This window comes from Barbus barbus, assembly GCF_936440315.1.
Source record: "Barbus barbus genome assembly, chromosome: 15".
In the NCBI taxonomy this organism is placed as follows: domain Eukaryota; kingdom Metazoa; phylum Chordata; class Actinopteri; order Cypriniformes; family Cyprinidae; genus Barbus; species Barbus barbus.
Genome location: NC_136743.1, coordinates 13,765,356 through 13,787,435, shown reverse-complemented (window position 1 = coordinate 13,787,435; position 22,080 = coordinate 13,765,356). Strand labels below are relative to the sequence as shown.

Here is a 22,080-nt window from a genome sequence, read left to right as displayed (position 1 = left end):
AGTGCAGATGTTACATAGTCAACAGCACTTTTTTCGAAAATTTAATAGGCCTACGTGCAGCTCAATTACCCAGACCAAGCCAGAAAATTAAATAAAATGAAATATAAAATAAACCAGTTTTAAATAAAATAAAGTGCGTGCACAAGTAAATAAATAAATACTCAAAGAAACTTTGCATCAAATCAATATGTTGTTGTTGTGCATTACATTTATGCGATGTGCTCTCTGATAATCTTTTAAAAAAGACTTTAACGGCATTTTTGTGGACAGCTGCTGGAACCACATATAAGAACAAATAGGTTCACAGTATGTTTAGGTGTGGGAGCAAAGCTCTACATGCATGAGTCACAGTAAACAGACTCTGTTCTCACAGGAAGAGCAGACAGAAACACTCTACTCTGCCTTCAGGCAAAACCCTGAGTCTTTCAAGGTAAGAAAAGCATGGCATTATCAGTTTTAGAAGATTATTTGATTTTTTGTTAGAATTTTAATATGATCCAGATGTTGCTGAATTTGCGCACTGTTTGGGAGATAAGTCTTGAACAGTACTCATGCAATTACATCTAATGCGAACATTAAGATAAACTGCCATGAACTGTACTAAAATGTGCATATCTGGTGCTTGAAAATAAAGGAACGTTGGTATTTTAACTGATCAGATTAATGCTATATATATAATGTTCCAAATTACTGAAAATAACATGTTTGGGTTCAAGCCTGAATGAAATAACACTCATTTATAGTCTTTAAATAATTTATAGTATGATATCAAAGCTGTTTGATTTGTGAAAACATTTTTGCTGGAATGAGTGTTTTAAGATTTGAATGTACAAAAAACTCATAGAAATGCATTCATGTGACTTTTTATTTATTTGAAAAAAAACATTGCACTTCTCTGGAAGAGGGAGTGTTTAAGAAAAAAAATAAGTTTATGACTTGTTTAAGCAAATGTTGGATTACACAGGAAATCTGGAAAGGATTTACAATGTTTAACTGATATGCATCTCTACTTTCGGTTTATCTGTGATTTTAAGCATGCATAGAAAAGGGCATTTGATAAAAGCGGAGAGGGAATGTTCGGAATGAAGGTGCTGTTACACGCCTGTGGCAATAAAACATCTGGTCTGGTAGCCATCTGCTTTCTCTCTGCTTTTTTGGATGAAAATAGATCAACTCCTTATCTGTAAATCTGAGAATGCTTGATCATTTCCATGTCTCTTTGCATATAAAAATCTAAAAGCTTTCAAACAAACCATTGTTTTCTTTTCAGAGCTTTAGAAGAAGAATGGAGACCTCAGAGGAACACTATTACGACTACCCTGAGTACGAAAACAACAGCTCCAACTTCAGCTACGATGACTATCAAACCATCTGTGAGAAGGGCGACGTGCGCTCCTTCGCGAGGATCTTCCTCCCAGCTGTTTTTGTGTTATCTCTAGTGATTGGTTTAGCAGGCAACGCTCTGGTTGTAGCGGTGTATGCATACTGCAAGCAACTGAAAACTTTGACTGACACATTTATACTTCACCTGGCAGTGGCAGACCTGTTGCTGCTCCTAACATTGCCCTTCTGGGCTGCCGATGCCATCCACGGCTGGGAACTGGGGGTCACCGTCTGTAAACTCGTATCTGCCCTCTACACCATCAACTTCACCTGTAGCATGATGCTGCTGGCCCACATCAGCATGGATCAGTACTTGGCTTTGACGCCAGGAGCCAGAAGCACAGGCCTTACGTGTGCTTTTCAAAAGAAGCATTGTAAAAAACTCTGTTTGGTGGTCTGGACCATTGCGTTTTTTCTTGGCGTCCCTGATTTGGTGTTTTCAACGGTTAGAGAGCTTCCTCATAAAAAAAGCTGCATCGCAATGTATCAATCGGGCATGGCTCTCAAAGCTAAAGCTAGTTTGGAAGTGGTGGAGGTCGTAATAGGCTTCTTGCTACCTTTATTAGTGATGTTGTTCTGCTACACCTATGTAGGCCGAACCCTACTGAAGCTGCCTCAGGAGAGGAGATGGAGGAAGTGGAGGTCCATCCGTGTGCTGCTGGTGATGGTGGGAGTCTTTGTGGTCACACAGCTGCCCTATAACGTGGTCAAGTTCTGCCGGGCCATGGACATCATGTACACGTTTGTGACTCACTGTGGGGTTAGTAAAGAGCTGGACAGGGCTACTCAGGTCACTGAGAGCCTGGCACTAACACACTGCTGTCTAAATCCTGTTCTGTACACTTTCGTCGGTTCCTCCTTCAGACAGCATGTATTGAAGTGTGCCAAAGACTTTGGAGACAGGGGAAGGAGGTTGGCACGTGCAAGAGAGCAACAAGAAGTGGATATCTCCTTGAATTCTCATTCACAGTCCCAAGAGACCAGCACTTTTTCCATTTGAGCAAACTAGAGTAGATGTTTACCAGCATGTGGAGCTTGGCACCATCTGTCCCTTTGCAAAATATGTACATAAAGTGAAAGTGCAGGGGTTTATTTCTTAGTCAAGGCATAAGGTAGGCCTAGTATTTTGACCAGAAGAGTAAAAATTGAAAAAATTTAAATTAAATTTAAGTAAAAGCTGAGATGCAAAATGTTGAAAGTAGCGTTTGTACAAAGTCCCTTTTCTATCGTCTTTGGTCTAGAAGTACGCGGAGTGATACGAGAGATATGTAAATAGCGCCAGACTACTAGCGGATTGATGGTGAGTTCAGGTCCTACTTTACACATTACAGGTGACTTCAGAAAACTTTGGTAAAGCAAGATGGCAATGTCGCATGGCTTTTTTTTTCTTTTCTTTTTTAAGATTTTAACTCTGCATCTACAAAAGGATTAATAAAGAAGAGTTCACACTCTTAGGTTAAATGACTTTTTGTGGTGCGACGCCCGCATCTTTTAAATAAATAAATAAATACTACTTCCACAAAACGATGAGTAAAGAATATGTATGCATGCACTTTTCTTTTTTTAAGTTTTTTTTAAGAAGCAGTAAATTTAATCATATTATCATATTTTTCTGTCGTATTATCTATTATAATATATATCGTATATCTATTATATGTATGTGTATACATATATATATATATATATATATACACACACACACACACACAAACCCAGGTACATCTCAAAAAATTTGAATATCGTGAAAAAGTTTATTTTTTCTTGTTTATTTCAAAAAGTGAAACATATTTTAGATTCATTACATGTAAAGTAAAACATTTTCAAAAAATTGTTTTAATTTTGATGATTAGAGCTTACAGCTCATGAAAGTCAAAAATCAGTATCTCAAAATATTAGAATATTTACATTTGAGTTTCAATTAATGACCATCCCTTCAGTATAAATCAGTAGCGTAGCCAGAAACGGGACTCTGGGTGTGCACCAAAAAAAACTGGGTGTGCCACATTTATTGCCAGATTAATGTGCAAAAAAATAAAACTGCTTAACGTTACAGAACAGACTGGGCTGATATAACTCAGGCTCGCTACGTGTCCCTCCAGATTCTTATTGTGCTCCTCGATCATCCACAGGACAGGATACTTATTTTTTTGTGATTGCACACAATCTAAAAAAATCTAAACATTAAATTAGTTGCATATTACAATGACCAGAGATTATTATTATTATACAAATTATACAGCAAGCAAGAAAAGAACATGTACATGATCAAATAATAATCACTGAGTCTAGGGTGAGTATAAGCAATTTTAAAAAGCTCCAGTTATAATCAGTGATGCTGTATACAGAGTAAAAAACACTTTCTTGTTTTTGAATTCGCCAGAGTGCATAATTCAGTCAGTGAGCGCGCTATGACCAACACTCCAGTGTTCCAGCGATGAGATGACTCATCTGCACGCGGCCTCTGACTTGCCAAAATCAACAGAATGATTGGTTATAATGCGAAACACTGTAAAAAACTCTTGAAAAGAAATGCACCATGCACAGATCTAAATTTAATGCTGCAATAGACTTGACTTTTCATTGAATTTTCACTTTATTTGTGACAAACGCTCCGCAGATTTTTGAAGTCATACGTTTACATTCAACTTGCAGATTCTGTCTGAATAATTTTTGGTTGATTGTAATCCATTATGTACCTTTCTATCAAAGTTATCTGACATTATCAAGCTGAATTTGTTCAGACACAGTTTTACTCTTAGTTCTTGTCATATTTTATTACCATTTTCTAAACTATAACGAATAAACCGTGATAATGTGAGAAATTTTAAAGGTGTTTGAATAAATTTTGGTTTGACTATTTATTTGATAAATGAAGTTAACCAATTAACATTATACATAGTGTTTTGGTTTCTGTACCCAATAGTTTAAAAATGTACAAATGCAATGAAAATATCAGTATTGGCACGCACCAAAAATAAAAGTATCGGTATCGGGCGAGTACTGGAAAAAGTGGTATCAGTGCATCCCTAGTTTTAATGTAAATTATAATGGTGTCTACTGGTATTTGATGCATTCTATTGGTGGGATGTAATCAAAGTCAATTTATATAGTCTTTGATGTAATCTATCAGATGGCAACCAATAGAACAACGGTAATTCCTATTGGAATAATGCCCAAAACAAAAAGGAATTTTGTATTGGTTTTTATGGAAATTATAAGAATTTCTGTGATGTTTCTATTGTTTTTTTTGTTTGGTTTTTTTTCAGCAGGGTAACGATACTCATACTGTCCTGCACATTATTGACAATATTGAGCTGAAGCTTGACTTTGCAAATTTAAAATCGCAAATCAAATCGCAATATCTGTCAAAAAAATAGCAATTAGATATTTTCCCCAAATTGCACAGCCCTACTTGGGAGAGTTTCACAAGGAGTGGACTGAAGCTGGAGTCAGTGTATCAAGCGTCATCACACTCAGACGTCTTCAGGAAAAGGGCTACCAAGCTACTTCTGAAACAGAAACAATGTCAGAAGCGTCTTACCTGGGCTGTGGAGAAAAATGAAAGTACATTTTGCATTTCATTAGAGGCACAGAATCCATGTTGCTTGAAGTCCAGTGTGAAGTTTCCACAGTCAGTGATGATTTGGGCTGCCATGTCATCTGCTGGTGTTGGTCCACTGTGTTTTCTGAAGTCCACAGTCAACGCAGCCATCTACCAGGAAATTTTAGAGCACTTCATGCTTCCTTCTGCTGACAAGCTTTATGGAGATGCTGATTTCATTTTCCAGCAGGACTTGGCACCTGCCCACACTGTCAAAGGTACCAAAAGCTGGTTCAGTGAGCATGGTGTTATTGTGCTTGATTGGCCAGCAAACTCGCCTGACCTGAACCTGTCAAGAGGAAGATGAGAGACACCAGACCCAACAATGCAGATGACCCGAAGGCCGCTATCAAAGCAACCTGGGCTTCCATTACACCTGAGCAGTGCCACAGGCTGATTGCCTCCATGCCACGCCGCATTGATGCAGTAATTCATGCAAAAGGAGGCCCAACCAAGTATTGAGTGCAAGACTGACATTTCTGTTTAAAATATCCTTTTTTTTTATTGATCTTATGTAATATTCTAATTTTCTGAGACACTGAATTTTGGGTTTTCATTATCTGTAAGCCATAATCATCACAATTTCAAGAAATAAAGGCTTGAAATATTTCACTGTGTAATGAATCTATATAATATATGGGTTTCACTTTCTGAAACGAGTGACAAAAAGTATTTACCTTTTTCCCGATATTCTAATTTTTTTGAGATACCTGTATATATATCCTGTATCTATAGTCGTATTTTTTTATGCAATTTCTTAGTAGTGATTTTTCATCATGAAACTTTATAACTAAATGATGAGGCCAATTCTCAATAAACCTAGCATCATCATAAAAGAATGTTCCTCTGTACAGAAGATCATGTTCACTGACGCAATCTTTTACGTCATTTCGGGATGTTCAAATATGTTCTGAAGAATGAGGAGAACCAGAGCAGCAATCTTGGCAAATTGTTATGGGTCACAAGGGTGACATAGCATCTGTATTAACACCAGCTGCAGAATCCAAACAAACATTTCAAATTAAATCCATCAGACCTTCATCATACTCATAGATGCCTATGTTTTGTTTCTCAAAACTCCTTTAGCAAAGAATGCAAATAGAATATGCATTTAAAAGCAAGTATGATTTGACTAGTAGCTTTTAAAATAAGAGTTTTGAAAATACATGTTGCATATACAGTATAACAGATGTAGCCTATTTATACAATATAAATGGCTCACTCTGACCTTGTTTTTGTTATTTTGCTTAACTATATTCTTTGTGAATAATATGTTTGTGGGATAACTGAAAAAAGAGAATTTTTTTGACAATTCTAAAATATGTAAAATATAGTAGGCCTAGTTGTGACTGAACCTTTGACTGAACACATATTGATATAGAGGTAATAAATCTAGATATACTTATAAAGTACAATGGCCTTTAGAGAGAAGACCATTTCTAAATCTAACCCTTTTTTAACCCTGTGCTAAAAAGTATGAACCTTAGAAAGGGCCTTAGAAATTCATATGAAATATGATACAGTAGGATTTCTAGGGATAACAATGAGTAAAACTGTCCTTTTCTCGGCCAGTTTTTTTTTTTTTTAAATGACATTTTTGCTACCCCCATCTGGTTTGTCAAGGTCACAGAATTTGGTATATTTAAAAGCATTTTAAAAATTGTTCCTTAAAATACCAATGCTGTATGTGAAATTACCAGGAAAAGAAAGATGCAGAGCTGCTGTAGACTGAAAAGCCACTTAAAGAAATGGAGAGATTGTGACAACCCAAAATAATGCTTCATGTGTGATATATTGCAGTGTTACAAACAAATAGGTTTCTCCTCCAAGACAAGTCCACACAAAACATAAAATGATCACAATACTTGAGCAATAGCAAGTGTTTTTTATATATAAAACTTTGGTTAAAAAAGTGCAACAGAACAAAAACATTGCCCTTTTGATTAGAAAACCTATACAGAGAAAATAAATTTACTTGCAGTAATAGAAAAAAACATGTGTAAGGCACAATCTTGTGGAATGTATAAACAAAGATTATCCAAGGCAGTTTAACATTTTCTGTCCTTTAAATCAAAAACACTACAGTTCAAATTATATTTGTTCACTTTTTAAATTAGGTAGGATTGCCTCTACACAAACAATAAAAAAACAAATTAGCTTTTCACAACAAGGTGAACAGCATAGTGATATTCAAACATGGCAGTCAGCAACAAAGACAAACAATAACTCATAAATATACACAGATGTGTGTCACAGAGTTTCTATCAGTGGACTTCAAAACAACCAACATACAAATAATTAGTGTTCTGATTAAATAGTTAGACACACAACTGAGCCATTCAAATGAATGTCTGTGTGTGCTGTTAAATTATATGATATATTTTCATGTCAAACTGTAGAGCTCCAGCTTACAATATGTGACAAAAAGAAAGTTAGAACTGTTTATAACATACCATGAAGAATAAGACAGGATGGCACAGAAAGGACAAAAATAATGAACAAAGATGATCATAAGGCACATGTTCCAACAACAACCAAAATTTAGTGTGCCATGTTTGAGTGGTTTTAATTCCTCAGATTACATCCAACTGCCCTCCATTCACCCCTATGAATCACACCATCACTCATTAGGAACAATGAGTAAAGTCACAAAACTGAAAGCAAACTAATCACTGTATCAAACAAAAAGACAATAGACACACAAGCGTCTAAAGTACAGGTGGGAGGGGTTTATCTTTCCTGTCTGTTCCTCTGAAACACTAGTCACAGTTGAAGGCAGACAGGTCAACACTGTTACAGAATTAAGAACCCAAGCGAAGGATGAAATGTAACTGAATGTGAAACTGAGTGCAAGCCAAGGTTCAAGGTGCAGACGCTGAGGCAGGAATGCAGTCGTTGGCAGTGGGGGGGGGCCTCATTACCTCCGCTTTTGTCCTATGAAAGCAAGTGTGGACCGGTGTGGCATGAATCATGCTTTAATAATTAAGAATCTGCACATCAAAAAGGTCACAGACTCCCTCGTTGTCATCAAGGTTGAAATTGTAATCCACACCAGGGTTGGGTGAAAGTCTTAACAGGGGGAAAACTAACACACACACACACACACACACACATACATAAAAGGTTACACAAAGAGTGCAGCTAGCTAAATAGAGATATACAGTACTGTTAAAAAAAAATGTTGGGGTCAAAAAAGATGTTTTTGAAGCTCTTATGCTCACCAAGGCTGTATTTATGTGACCAGTAAATGAAATTCTCAAAAATTTAATTAAATGAAATTCTCATAGCTTGTAAATCAGTGGTTCTCAACCTTTTTTCACTCCAAGGCACCACCCCTCTCTGAATCAATACTGAAATATTAAATTTTTTTAGGGTTCTTTGATGAAAAGAAAAAAGAAAAGGACAGAAAAGAAAAAAGTCTTCACTGTCATTTTTGAAAAACACTGACGCAAAACCTTTGAGCTATAGTGTATTTTGTAATATATATATTAGGGGTAGCACGGTACACAGATGTCACGGTTCGGTACGTACCTCAGTTCGGGGGTCACAGTTCGATACGATTTCGGTACGACAGGAAAAAACTAATCTACTATGCTCGGTTTCTTTTCATTTATTCTGAACAGAGAGTAGTACAGTAGTAATACTAAATATATATATATATATATATATATATATATATATATATATATATATATATATATATATATATATATATATATATATAATTATATGCAGTACATATATACATACAAGGAATAAATTCTTGAAATATATTTGATTTAGTTAACGATAAGTGATCGCATTGCTGAAGTTGGTACTTTATCAAAATAAAACACAAACATCAGCACACCCACCTCTATGTCACCGTTGGAATGAGACTGAAGTACAAAGCCTATAATTTACATAAATAATAGTTTAGCATTCAGATACATTACGTCGAAAATATGGAAATATTCTGGAATATTTGGATTTGTGCCGAATGAGAGAGGTAGGATACACGAGCACAAAGCTCCATTTCGCAAACAGTTGAGTGCACAAGCCTTTAAAGTATACTCCTCTGTAAGTCTATGTGAGAGACGCATTCAGAATCAGCACATGGTCACGGTTTAGTGGGCTTTGTTTTCAAGAGCGCAACTCACGGCATTCACTGTTCTTCTGCTGGCAGTTATCAAACAGTGTTGCATTACTGCGGGCGCCCCTTTCTGGATTGAAAGTGAATTGCTTGTATTCGTTGTAAGGCCTCATGCACCGAACCGAGATGCCTGTACCGTGACGGTTCGGTACGAATACATGTACCGTGCCACCCCTAATATATCATTTATTTAAAATATAATATATATATATATATATATATATATATATATATATATATATATATATATATATATATATATATACACACACACACACACACATGCATAGATTATATGTATTATATAAATATATTAATATATTATATAATACATATAATGTATGCAGTCATGGCCAAAAATATCGGCACCCTTGGTAAATATGATCAAAGGCGGCTGTGAAAATTAATCTGCATTGTTAATCCTTTTCATCTTTTATTTTAAAAAATTTACAAAAATCTAACCTTTCATTGGATAATAAGAATTTAAAATGGGGGGAAATATTATGAAATAAATGTTTTTTCTCAAATACACGTTGGACACAATTATTAGCACCCCTAGAAATTCTTATGAGTAAAATATCTCTGAAGTATATTCCCATTCATATTCACAATTTTGAGCACTCCAGGGTGATTATGAACATGAAATTATCCAGCCATGGCTTCCTGTTTCACAGAAATATAAATAGTATAATCATCCATCGCAATGAGAAAAAACAAAGAATATATTTCTGATGTGCAGCAAAAGATAATTTAGCTTCACATTTTTGTGAAGTGGCTTTAAGAAAAGAGCTAGAGCAGTGAAAATTCCCATTTCCACCATCAGGGCAATAATTAAGAATTTATAATAAACATAAAATGTTACGAAACTGCCTGGAAGAGGACGCGTGTCTATATCGTCCTAATGCACGTTGAGAAGGAGAATTTGAGTGGCTAAAGACTCTCCAAGGACCACAGCTGGAGAATTGCAGAAAATAGTTGAGTCTCAGGGTCAGAAAACCTTAAAATAAAAATTGTCAAACAGCACCTACATAACCACATGTTGTTTGAGAGGGTTTCAAGAAAAATTATCCTCGCTCATCCAAAAACAATCTCCAGCATATTCAGTTATCAGACACGACTGGAAATTCAAATGGGACTGGCTTCTATGGTCAGATGAAACTAAAGAGTGAGTACCCCATGTGTACAATGAAATATACTGCTGTATGTTTAATGTTGTGGGCATATATTTCTGCTGGAGGTCCTGGACATCTTGTTTAGACACATGGCATCATGGATTCTATCAAATACCAACAGATAAAAAAAATCAATAAGTGACTGACTCTGTTAGAAATCTTATAATGGGCCATGTTTGGATCTTCCAACCATACAATAATATTCAAACACAAACCTCAAAAACAACACAAAAATGGGTCACTGAGCACAAAACCAAGCTTCTGCTGGCCATTCCAGTCCTCTGACCTGAACCCTGTAGAAAATGAGTGAGGTGAACTGAAGAGAAGAAGCACCAACATGGAGCTGGGAATCTAAAGGGTCTGGAGAGATTATGGATGAAGGAATGGTCTCTGATCTCTTGTCAGGTGTTCTCGAACCTCATTAGGCATTATAAAAAAGTAATAATAAATTCGTATTATCCAATGAAAGGTTTGATTTGCAAATTTTTAAAATAAAAGATCAAAAAGATTAACATTGTAGATTAATTTTCACAGCCTCCTTCGATCATATTTACAAAGGGTGCCAATATTTTTGGCCATGACTGTATATACATGCATACAGTGAGGGAAAAAAATATTTGATCCCCTGCTGATTTTGTACGTTTGCCCACTGACAAATAAATGATCAGTCTTGGTAGGTTTATTTGAACAGCGAGAAACAGAACAACAACAAAAAATCCAGAAAAATGTTTTTCAAAAAAAGTCATTTATTATATAAATTGATTTGCATTTTAATGAGTGAAATTAGTATTTGACCCCCTATCAATCAGCAAGATTTCTGGCTCTCAGGTGTCCTTTATACAGTTAAGGAGCTGAGATTAGAAGCACTCTCTTAAAGGGGGATGCTCCTAATCTCAGTTTGTTACCTGTATAAAAAGACACCTGTCCACAGAAGCAATCAATCAGATTCCAAACTCTCCACCATGGCCAAGACCAAAGAGCTGTGCAAGGATGTCAGGGACAAGATTGTAGACCTACACAAGGCTGGAACGGGCTACAAGGCCATTGCCACGCAGCTTGGTGAGAAGATGACAACAGTTGGTGCGATTATTAGCAAATGGAAGAAACACAAAATAACTGTCAGTCTCCCTCGGTCTGGGGCTCCATGCAAAATCTCACCTCGTGGAGTTTCAATGATCGTGAGAACGGCGAGGAATCGGCCCAGAACTACACAGGAGGATCTTGTCAATGATCTCAAGGCAGCTGGGACCATAGTCACCAAGAAAACAATTGGTAACACACACAAAGGCTGTTTCTATAAAGTGGGGCAATTCCAACTTTGCAAGGACAGTCTGGCGCTTCTGACTCTCAGCCTGTAAATTTTCTTATTTAAAGAATTTGCCATTGACTATTCAAATGCGAATTTTGAGCTACAGAGTAGCGCTTGTTGTTTGTCGTTTCTTCGATTACAAATGCAGACATGGTAATGTTTATGTTTCATGGACAGTATAAATATATTATAATCAGTAATTATGTCCCCACTATATGCAACAAATGCCTCGTTTATAATGGGTTTTATTGTTTGTGTCGTCGGATAGCTGGCCAATCAGAGCACACCTCGCTTCTCAGAACAATGAGCTTTGTAAAAATTAACGTTTCAGAAAGGCGGAGCATTGAGAAGCAACAATAATGTACAGTATGTGGAAAAAAAATTTACGCATTGCAATACACCAAATCAGTGGTGGAGGTAACAAGTTACAATTACTCACGTTACTGCAATTAAGTAGTTTTTCGGGTACTTGTACTTTGAGTATATTTTTAAAGCTGTACTTTTACTTGTACTTGAGTACAAATTAAGCTAAATAAACTACTTCGCTAAATTTTAAATCATAGTTTGATTAATTTTATCATAGTTACTTTTAAATAAGTACGCCCACAATTTAAATTGATAGTCAAACCTTTGACGGCACTTCAGTAGCCAATAAAGATATCTGATCGTAAACGGACCAATAAAAGCCCTGATATCTGAACCGGGAAAAGCTGCCACTGCAGCAGGTGAAGAGCTGATCGGACAGTGAGGGAGCTCAGCGTAACTATGGAGTCAAAGTTTGGAGAAACAAGCTACATGATAGTGTTATCATAAATATCTATATTTTGATACCGATACTGAAATACTTGACACGGCTCCATTACTCATTTTCCACAGTATAGCCTACACGATACACGCTGCGTCTACGCATCGGTCTCCTGTCAATTACAGAATATCCGCACGGGATTGCAGGTATTCCGCACAATTGTAATCATTCCTGCGCAAATGTGGCGAGGGATTTATTGTGTCATGAGAACAGTCATGTAATAGCAGAAAATTGGATGCCTAGGCCTAATAGGCCTCACTTATAGAAATTAACTGCTGTCCTCTCACTTCGATATTGCTTGTGCGCACTCGGACTGTGCAGTCGCAATCTCTCCGTGCTAGAAATTATTTCTCTTTGCTCAAGGATAAAACTTTGTCAAAAATTTTCAACCATTCATTATAGATGCACGCCTGACCGATGAAAATGCTACTGGAAATTGTATTGGCTGTAAGTGAAATGCACCAGAAAGTCTTTCAAGAATCAAAGATGGAACTTTCATTTCTTTTCAAAGTAAGTTTATCCTAGAAATGTTTCGGAATGGGATATTTGTATGATTTGTAAATATAAATATCCTAGTCTGTGTAACTACATCACTACATAGTACAGGCATTACTGGTCAAAGCCACCTGATGTTCCATTTATCTAAACAACATATATGGCTGTTAAAACACTGCCTATAAAAATTTGTCATTCTTGTCATATTTTGAATACCTCAACTGAATTGAGTACACTGAGAACACTGACTGTGTACTTTGAATTCAAATTTGAAATAATGCTTCTTTGTGCTGTAAGCTTTTGCAACAAAGTTACCCTATTTTTAAAAGACACAAATACACAGAATGAGCAAATGTTTAAGATTGAGATTTTTGTAACGGTAATTGATCAATGTTTCTATGTAGGCTATATAAAAGCTTAAAATCTGTTCATAATTTAAAGTGAACATGTTTTTCTTTTTCTTTAGAAGGCTTGGATTAAACCATTCAAAGCTTGAAATAATGATTGCCTTGGATCAAAATGGATGGACAAAAAAAAAAATAGATATTAAAATATCTATATGGCAGTATACAGTATGTGGTAGTTTTGCCAATGGTGTTGAAAATGATTAAAGTCGTCATGAAATAAAAAATGACCCTAACAGTTAGTTACTTTTTTAGTGCACATTACTAGTCTTATGGTGAACAATTAAACAGTGTAAGTTAATACACAAAAAAAAAAAAAAAAAAAGTCTGCCGTTGTAATCCTTAATCAAAAAATGAAAATTTGATTCCACTCTGGAATGGCGTTCTCGCTATGATGACGTCAGTTTGATGGCTTGGGGAGATTCCTCTTAAGTCATGACAAAAGGATTGCTGTTTCTGGGTCCAAGCCTCTACTCATTTCACTTGAGAATCCCATCTCAGCAGCCATTTATGAGCACCATTTAATAACACATATTTAAGCTAAGCATTTAAAAATTTGCTGTGCACACTACAGTCTCCTTGCTCACATTGTCTCAGACACTAATATTTTAGCTGAATCGCTGTCAGGCCATCTGGGATTTAAGCATGGAGATAAAGGTTAGGGTTATAATTTTTCAGTATTACATGACATTGTAGGTGTAGCACAGTTTGGTGTTTTCTTGGGGCGTCTGGCAGAACGTTAGGACCCAGAAATGGTGAGGCGTGATGCCAGTCGTAACAAGCAGATATTCTTAACCACTCCTATCCAACCGTGAATCTGCTAAGAGCAAGAGGTGGAGAGGAGGTGCACCACAATAAAACCCCGCCCTTTATTCAATATTCCGTTTCACTCGGAAATACATCACAACACTGAAGTCAGTTGCAACTTCCGGTCCAGGGGTACTTTACTATTGATACTTTTCAAGGTATTGAAGTAGAACCACTAATTCATGTACATGGAGATCTTTCATATGAATTAATGTGTTTTGGTAATTCCTTAAATATCGCCGGCTAAAAAGTAACTAGTACTCAGAGTAGTTTTTGAGAGGAGTACTTTGTACTTTTACTTAAGTACTGTTTTGGCACCAGTACTTTTACTTGTAATTGAGTATTATTTCAGCAATGTAACAGTACTTGTACTTAAGTACAAATTTTCAGTACCCTTTCCACCACTGCACCAAATACACAAAATAATGTTCTTTTTAGCAACGTCATATGACCCCTTTAATGACTTCGAGAGGATCTGCAAAGAGGAGTGGGACAAAATCCCTCATGAGATGCGTGTAAACCTGGTGGCCAACTACAAGAAACGTCTGACCTCTGTGATTGCCAACAAGGGTTTTGCCACCAAGTTCTAAATCATGTTTTGTGAAAGGGTCAAATACTTATTTCTCTCATTACAATGCAAATCAATTTATAACTTTTTTGAAATGCGTTTTTCTGTTGTTGTCATTTTGTCTCTCACTGTTCAAATAAACCTACCATTAAAATTATAGACTGATCATTTCTTTGTCAGTGGGCAAATGTACAAAATCAGCAGAGGATCAAATAATTTTAAAAGTTAACACTCTTCATTAAAACTTCTCATTTCAGTGCATACTAATTCTTTTGGTGATTATTTAAAAAAAAAAAAAACTGATTTCAAATTTTATTTTTATACCTTTCACAAAATAAATGAACTCATAACAAAGGTTGCATTACACACATCAATGCCATAAAACATCAAGCCAGAGGCAAAAGTGCTGAGGAAAACTGGCATGCATAGGAGAACAAAACCTTGATAGCAACCATCACTCAGCTGTTGGAACCCATCCTCCTCTGGTCAGGACACATTAAAAAGATTTATCTGCACTGCTAACTATATGATTAATTGATAAGGACAGCAGTGAACTGCTTCAAGTCAGAACAAATATAACCAAAATAAGCTGTTCTACCACAAGGGGGCTGTGCAGAGGGCCAGCACTGACGCAAATAAATGACTGGAAATCATTTAAGAACTTACCATCTGAAGACATCAATTCATCAATGAGGTTAGAAACACCTGGAGGAAGAAGAAAAAGGCAAGTGTAAATTTTCTTCTTGAAAATACAAAAATAACTTTTTTTAATTTTTAAATAAAAAAAAATTGTATTGTTATAATGGAATGTGTGTCACCTTCTCTCTCATCCCTCATTTCTTCCAGCATGGACTGCAGATCCTGACCCCCCATCTCCCTCTGCTGTTCTTCAGGACCACCTGGAGATCCCTGCATCAACAAACACTGACTAACAGGGGACTCAGAGTTGCATTCTTAAAAAAAAAAAGGATAGAAGAGGAAACATATATTAATAAAATCAGTCATATTCAAATGCTGTATGAAATTTCTAATATACACTACAGTTGAAAAGTTTGGGATCGGTAAGACTTTTTTGAACCCAAACTTTTGAACAGTGATGTATACGGATGTATAATCATAAATAGCATGGTTAGACAAAATAATGTGAACACCCATTATTATAGGGGTTAATATAAACACAATCTTTGTCTTTCACTGTAGCCTGCACAAATGCTCTTTTATTTAGATTTTCATCTATATTCTCTAGTTTGTAAATCAGAGTAGTATAAGACGTGTTCTGCAGTGTTCAGTACAAGTGCTCTGTGAAATGGGCGATTTGTCAGACTTCCAAAAACAACAAATCATGGAAGCCTGTGTACCAGAAGCATCTGGAAACTTAATGGGCCAGTTATTTTTGTATTTTAAGAACATCAATCTTTACCATTTTGACTGTGTACACAAAACATTGCAAGACTTCATCAGTGAAGAATAGTGGTGGAAAACTAAAAGTGAATGATAGGGACCATCAAACACTAAATGCACTGTGTCCAAAACACAGAACTACTGCTACAAAGTGACAGCAAAACACAATGTTTACCTCAAACACCATGTCTCCACAAAAACCGACCACAGAGAGTTTCACAAAGTCAGCATCCACCAAAGAGCGTTGTATGAATCAATTCTAAGAAGGTTGGAAGCTGTATTAAAGACAATGGTGGTAAACACCTTTAAAAAGAAGTATTGCCTATTTTTTCCCTAGGTGTTCACATTATTTTGTTCAACTCCTGTATATAAATGTCATATATATTTAAGGATGATGCATGTCATTTTTTCATTGTTGAAAAATTTTCTCCTATCCTATTTTAATATGCAGAGAGAATAATGACTGGTGGTACAAATATCAATCACACCGTAAGGAATGGGGTCAGTATGGATAAAAGCGGTACCCATGTGCATGTCGGAGGACGTGGAGCAGGGTGTGAGATGGTGCTCTGCAGCAGGGCTTTTGAGCGGCCCACGCTTTAGGTCACAGAGCTCTGCTGAAGAGATGGGGAACCTCTGCAGCCCTGCTGGAGTACTAGGAGGAGTCGGCATGGCAGAAATGTCATCTACAGGTGGGACGGAGATAGCAACAGGCTTGGAGCAGCTTGTCTCTCTGTTTATCAGCATCACCTGGATGGGAGCCGAGTGACTTCGCAAGTTCACTTGGTACTTTTTCTGACCATTGTGGACCTGAATCAACAAAAAAAAGGCATGGAGATTATAAACCACCAAAAAATACTAACAAAAGCAAAGGAACACTTAAAAATATATACATAAATGTAAAATTCACTCAAATTATTCTCAAGGATAAATGGTGAATAAGCTCAAGGTTGGTGTAACGTACCATCTCAGGCACTGGGACCTCCAGTTGTGTTCCTGATGGTGCCATGACAGCTAAAAGAGTATCCCCACTGAACGCATCACATATGTCCTCATGTGTCACGTAGCTGTATGTATACAATGCTAAGGAACATGTACCAAGTGATAATGCAATCTATCTTTAATCCTTTTGTAAATGTTTTCACATAGAAATGTACCCATGATACAGAGACATTACATGAGGTTGGAGAAAAAAAAAAACAACAACAACTATATTTCAGTGTTTTTTCAAGCAAACCCAACATTTTTCAGGGGAATGCAAAAAAATTTGAGAGCAAGCAAAATCATTAAAATATGAGATGGAAAATATATAATTCAGTTATTTTGCATTATCCTGAGAAACATGCATTCATTTGCAAAAATACAAAATTGACAAAATGAGGTGAGAGGAAAAAATATTTCAATGGTTTGCAAGTTTCTCGGGTGAATGCTTTCTTGTTTTGAGAGAGAGAGGGAGAATGCAAAAGCATAAAAATATGAGATGAAGAAAAATTGTAATTCATTGCTTTTGTGTTTTCCCAAGAATCTTTGCAACTGAAAGCAAAATTTGAGGAGACTTTTTTTTAATTATTATTTCTATGCTGTTGTGTTCTATCAAACAGACACTATTTTCTCAAGGGAAGGCAATATTTTTCCAGAGAAGGCAAAAAGGATTTATATATAAATTTTCCCTCAAATCTCTTTTCTTTTTTAATCGCCATGTTCCCTTAAGAGGATCTGTTCCATGACATTATAAGTTTTTAGATAAAAGGCTGAACTTTGCATAAACCACTTTAATCCAAAGAGGAATAACTGGTGGAGTAAGGCTTAGGAAACTCTAGCATGAACCCGCAATAGGCTAGAGACTGGAAAAACTGGACTGGGGCCACTCAAACACCCAACAATAATACCTCACAGTCAAAGAAAGACAGGTTTATAGCACTCAACATGTAATTAGGTGCACTCCTTTGACAACTGCGTTTTTCTGGGACTGTTCATTACCAGGGGAACCAACCAAAAATGGAAAAATATCACACAACAATAAAGAAAAAAAATTAAGAGTTTTCTGGCTCATACACTGCGAGTAAGGATATCTGCAGCTGGAGGGGTCTTCATTCAGGTGTTTGATGCTTTGTTGCAGACACGCTTTCTGCATGTCCAGTTCTCTCTCTTGAATCTCCAGATCCGCAATATTTGCCTTGAGAAGTTCTACCTGCTCAAGAACTTCCTGAGGCTGGCAGCCTGAACTCTCCCCTCTGATTAAGACAAGCAACTGCTTTAGAGAACGATGCAACTGTATAGTATGCACACCAAGCATGCGAAGAATGCACATAACATTACAATACTTATAAAATTTTAAACAGAAACATTTGGTATCACATTGATAACTTTCTTAATCTTTGTACTCACTTCCACTGAATGGTGTTTTTGGTCTTCTTTTCAATGAGCCCAATGCCTTCCAGAACATTGGTGATATCGTAGATTCTCCTCTTCTGTTTGACTGCCAAACTGTCTGCAGCCTATGAAAATAATCACAACATTATTTACAGAGGCCATCCAATCAGATAAGAAGAACTGGCTATTTAGGGGACCAAACAATAGCTTGGGTTGATATATACTTAGAAACTGGGCTGGCATAACTCAGTAGCCCTTGACTGTTATCAGGAGAGTTTACCACAAGTAAGTGTGCCATCATGATAAGCATGGGCAGGTGTGCTAGCACTGGTCACACTGACCTAGTGTGTACCGAAATTCACAGCTGATGGGAATATAATGGAAAGTAACAAAATTCCAATTTGGTGTCCCATGATCTTTTAAAGCAGAGGCACACAATCTCAAATATATATATATTTTTTTTTTTTTTTTTTTTTAAATAACTGAATAAAAAAAAATAAAAAATAGTGATAAAAACTAAATAAAATTCTTCATTATTAACTTACTGAATTACTAAATGATGATGCTGCAACACTGTTACCTTACAAATCTACTGCATTAGAAATAAAGCCATTTTTACATAAAATGTATTTTGCATTCAATAGTATGCATGAAAAAAGATCTAATATTGGAAAGAATAATTGTAAAGAAGTATATCAATAACTAAAACAATACACACATTTGCAAAAAAAATAAAAATAAATAATAATTATTAACTCATATAATTATTTAATAATAATAATAATAATAATAATAATAATAATAATACCGCACAAATCTACCACATTACAAAAGAAATGGAAAATTACTTAAATTAGGACAGCCCTGAATAGCATTTCTGCAAGCAAATAAATAACATAATTTTTACATAAAATGTACCATGCATTCAATGGTAGTAATATGTTACTGCATGAACAAAATTATCAAATTTTAATTCTTGTGTGGAAAATAAGTCTATCAATAACTACACACTAACAATAAATAGACAGGGTTAATAAATAAATAAATAAATATATAAATATATATATATATATATATATATATATATATATATATATATATATATATATATACACACACACACACATACACACATACATACACATATACACACATATACACACATATATACACATACATACATACATACATACACACACATATATATATACACACATATATATACATATACACACATATACAGTGAGGTCAATAAGTATTTGATCACCCTGTGATTTTGCAAGTTCTCTTACTTAGAAATCATGGAGGGGTCTACAATTTTCAGCATAGGTGCATTTCCATTGTGAGAGACAGAATCTAAAAATAAAAATCCGGAAATCACATTGTATGATTTTTTAACAATTTATTTGTGAATTACTGTGTCAAATAAGTATTTGATCACTTGAGTCAAAAATTGTTAATATTTGGTACAGAAGCCTTTGTTAACAATTACAGAGGTCAAACGGTTCCTGTAGTTCTTCACCAGGTTTGCACACACTACAGGAGGGATTTTGGCCCACTCCTCCATACAGATCTTCTCTAGATCTGTCAGGTTTCGGGGCTGTCGCTGAGCAACACGGAGTTTCAGCTCCCTCCAAAGATTTTCTATTGGATTTAGGTCTGGAGACTGGCTAGGCCACTCCAGAACCTTGATATGCTTCTTATGGAGCCACTCCTTGGTTTTCCTGGCTGTGTGCTTTGGGTCATTGTCATGTTGGAAGACCCAGCCATGACCCATCTTTAATGCTCTGACTGAGGGAAGGAGGTTTTTGCCCAATATGTCACAATACATGGCCCCGTTCATCCTCTCCTTAATACAGTGCAGTCGTCCTGTCCCCTGTGCAGAAAAACACCCCCAGAGCATGATGCTTCCAGCCCCATGCTTCACTGTCGGTATGGTATTATTGGGATGATACTCATCATTCTTCTTCCTCCAAACACGGCGAATGGAGTTAAGACCAAAAAGTTCTACTTTGGTCTCATCTGACCACAGGACTTTCTCCCATGACTCCTCTGGATCATCCAGATGGTCCCTGGCAAACTTCAGACGGGCCTGGACATGGGCTGACTTAAGCAGGGGAACCTTCCGTGCGATGCAAGATTTTAAAACATGACGTCTTAGTGTATTACTGATAGTAGCCTTGGAAACGATGGTCTCAGCTCTCTTCACGGCATTGACCAGCTCCTCCCGTGTAGTTCTGGGCTGATTCTTCATCATTCTAAGCATCATTGATACCCCACAAGGAGAGATCTTCCGTGGGGCCCCAGTCCGAGGGACATTGACAGTCATCATTAGCCTCTTCCATTTTCTGACAATTGCTCCAACAGTTGTTCTTTTTTCACCAAGCTGCTTGGCAATTGCCCCGTAGCCCTTTCCAGCTTTGTGAAGGTCTACAATTTTGTCTCTTGTGTCTTTTGACAGCTCTTTGGTTTTGCCCATGTTGCTACTTAGACTTTGGCTGATTTTTGGGGTGCACAGGTGTCTTTATGACAGCTAGCGACCTCAAACAGTTGCTACTAATTTAGAATCATGAGCAGAGTGTAGCTGGACTATTTAAAAGCAAAATAACAGGTCTTTGAGGGTCAGAAATCTGGCGGATAAGCAAGTGATCAAATACTTATTTGACACAGTAATTCACAAATAAATTGTTAAAAAAATCATACAATGTGATTTCTGGATTTTTATTTTTAGATTCTGTCTCTAACAGTGGAAATGCACCTATGCTGAAAATTGTAGACCCATTTTTTAGCTGGTGAAAATACTAGTGTTCTAATAATTTTGGCCACCACTGCATGTGTGTGTGTGTCTCATTTAAAACATTTTCTGGATGTTAAGCACCATTTGCCAAAAGAAAAAAAGAAAAGACTTTAAGGCCCTATTTTGCTCCAAATGAGCGGAAAATAGCTGGTGATTAGACTGAATAATGTCTCCAATAGTGCGTCTCTGCCGCCTCAAGCGTCAGGTAAAGTTAATAAACACCTGCCGTGAGAGAATCCCACGGGTTTCTGTTCAAAATCCCCTCTGTCACAATAACACGCCATTTCTATTCGCCCATTAACACTTTTATTTAACTACGAGCCAGACTCGTATTTCTGTAACGTAATATATCTAATCTGATAGTAAAAGCCTCACAGGACAGCGAAAGTCCACTCAGGTACGTACAGTTTCTTTGTGTAACTCTTGACAGACGTCCTCACAGAACAACCTGTCGAGTTTCATTCATTCCGCCACTTGTAACTTAAATGTATATTAACCCACCACTTTAAGATCGAGCACTCCATCTTTGGCCTCTTGAAGCAGAGTAACGAACTTGACTGTGAGGAGACCCAAACTCTTCTCATGCCGACTGGACCCGTTCGGTGTCGAGTGAGGAAAACTCGCGCTGTTCGACTCAGCCATACCATCCAAACGTCCGGTGTTTTTAGGGATGGATTTCAAAAACTCCCTCTTTGTCTTGTTCAGAGGTATGGAGGTCGACTTCAGTTTTGTTAGTGACGGTGAGGAGGAGCAACAATCATCTCTTGCACTTATTTACCTCAGGCTACACTTCTACTACTGATGGCTCGAGGGTTTTTAAATTAGAGGAAATG

The 22,080-nt window shown here is 36.6% G+C and overlaps 2 protein-coding genes across 4 annotated transcripts; one reads left to right on the top strand and one right to left on the bottom strand.

Moving 5' to 3' along the window:
• Positions 1-340: 340 nt before the first annotated feature.
• Positions 341-2,903, top strand: LOC306880906 (atypical chemokine receptor 4-like; the record flags this gene model as incomplete). Its single annotated transcript, XM_079434712.1, has 2 exons — positions 341-430; positions 1,271-2,903. The coding sequence occupies 2 exons, from the start codon at positions 341-343 to the stop codon at positions 2,381-2,383; spliced, it is 1,203 nt and encodes a 400-aa protein (XP_079290838.1). The 3' UTR covers positions 2,384-2,903.
• Positions 2,904-6,758: 3,855 nt separating this feature from the next.
• Positions 6,759-22,079, bottom strand: LOC306881145 (transcription factor E2F5-like). 3 transcript variants are annotated; one of them, XM_079435067.1, is made up of 8 exons: positions 21,749-22,079; positions 18,466-18,575; positions 18,150-18,311; positions 17,042-17,150; positions 16,602-16,887; positions 15,495-15,629; positions 15,343-15,381; positions 6,759-8,069 (listed from the first exon to the last, which is right to left on the bottom strand). In XM_079435067.1, the coding sequence occupies exons 1-8, from the start codon at positions 21,887-21,889 to the stop codon at positions 7,960-7,962; spliced, it is 1,092 nt and encodes a 363-aa protein (XP_079291193.1). In that variant the 5' UTR covers positions 21,890-22,079; the 3' UTR covers positions 6,759-7,959. The 3 variants fall into 3 exon arrangements, with proteins under 3 accessions (XP_079291193.1, XP_079291192.1, XP_079291194.1); XM_079435066.1 differs by having other exon boundaries at positions 6,852-8,069; positions 16,566-16,887; positions 21,749-22,078; XM_079435068.1 differs by having other exon boundaries at positions 6,852-7,918; positions 21,749-22,074.
• Position 22,080: the final 1 nt, after the last annotated feature.

Excerpts from the sequence above, each read along its gene's own strand:
- LOC306881145 (XM_079435066.1), bottom strand. The coding sequence starts at position 21,889 with ATGGCTGAGTCGAACAGCGCGAGTTTTCCTCACTCGACACCGAACGGG. Across the intron at positions 15,630-16,565 it reads TACTGACCCCATTCCTTACG|AATGCAACTCTGAGTCCCCT; the intron begins GTGTGATTGATA and ends TTTTTTTTTAAG. Across the intron at positions 15,382-15,494 it reads AATGAGGGATGAGAGAGAAG|GTGTTTCTAACCTCATTGAT; the intron begins GTGACACACATT and ends TTCTTCCTCCAG.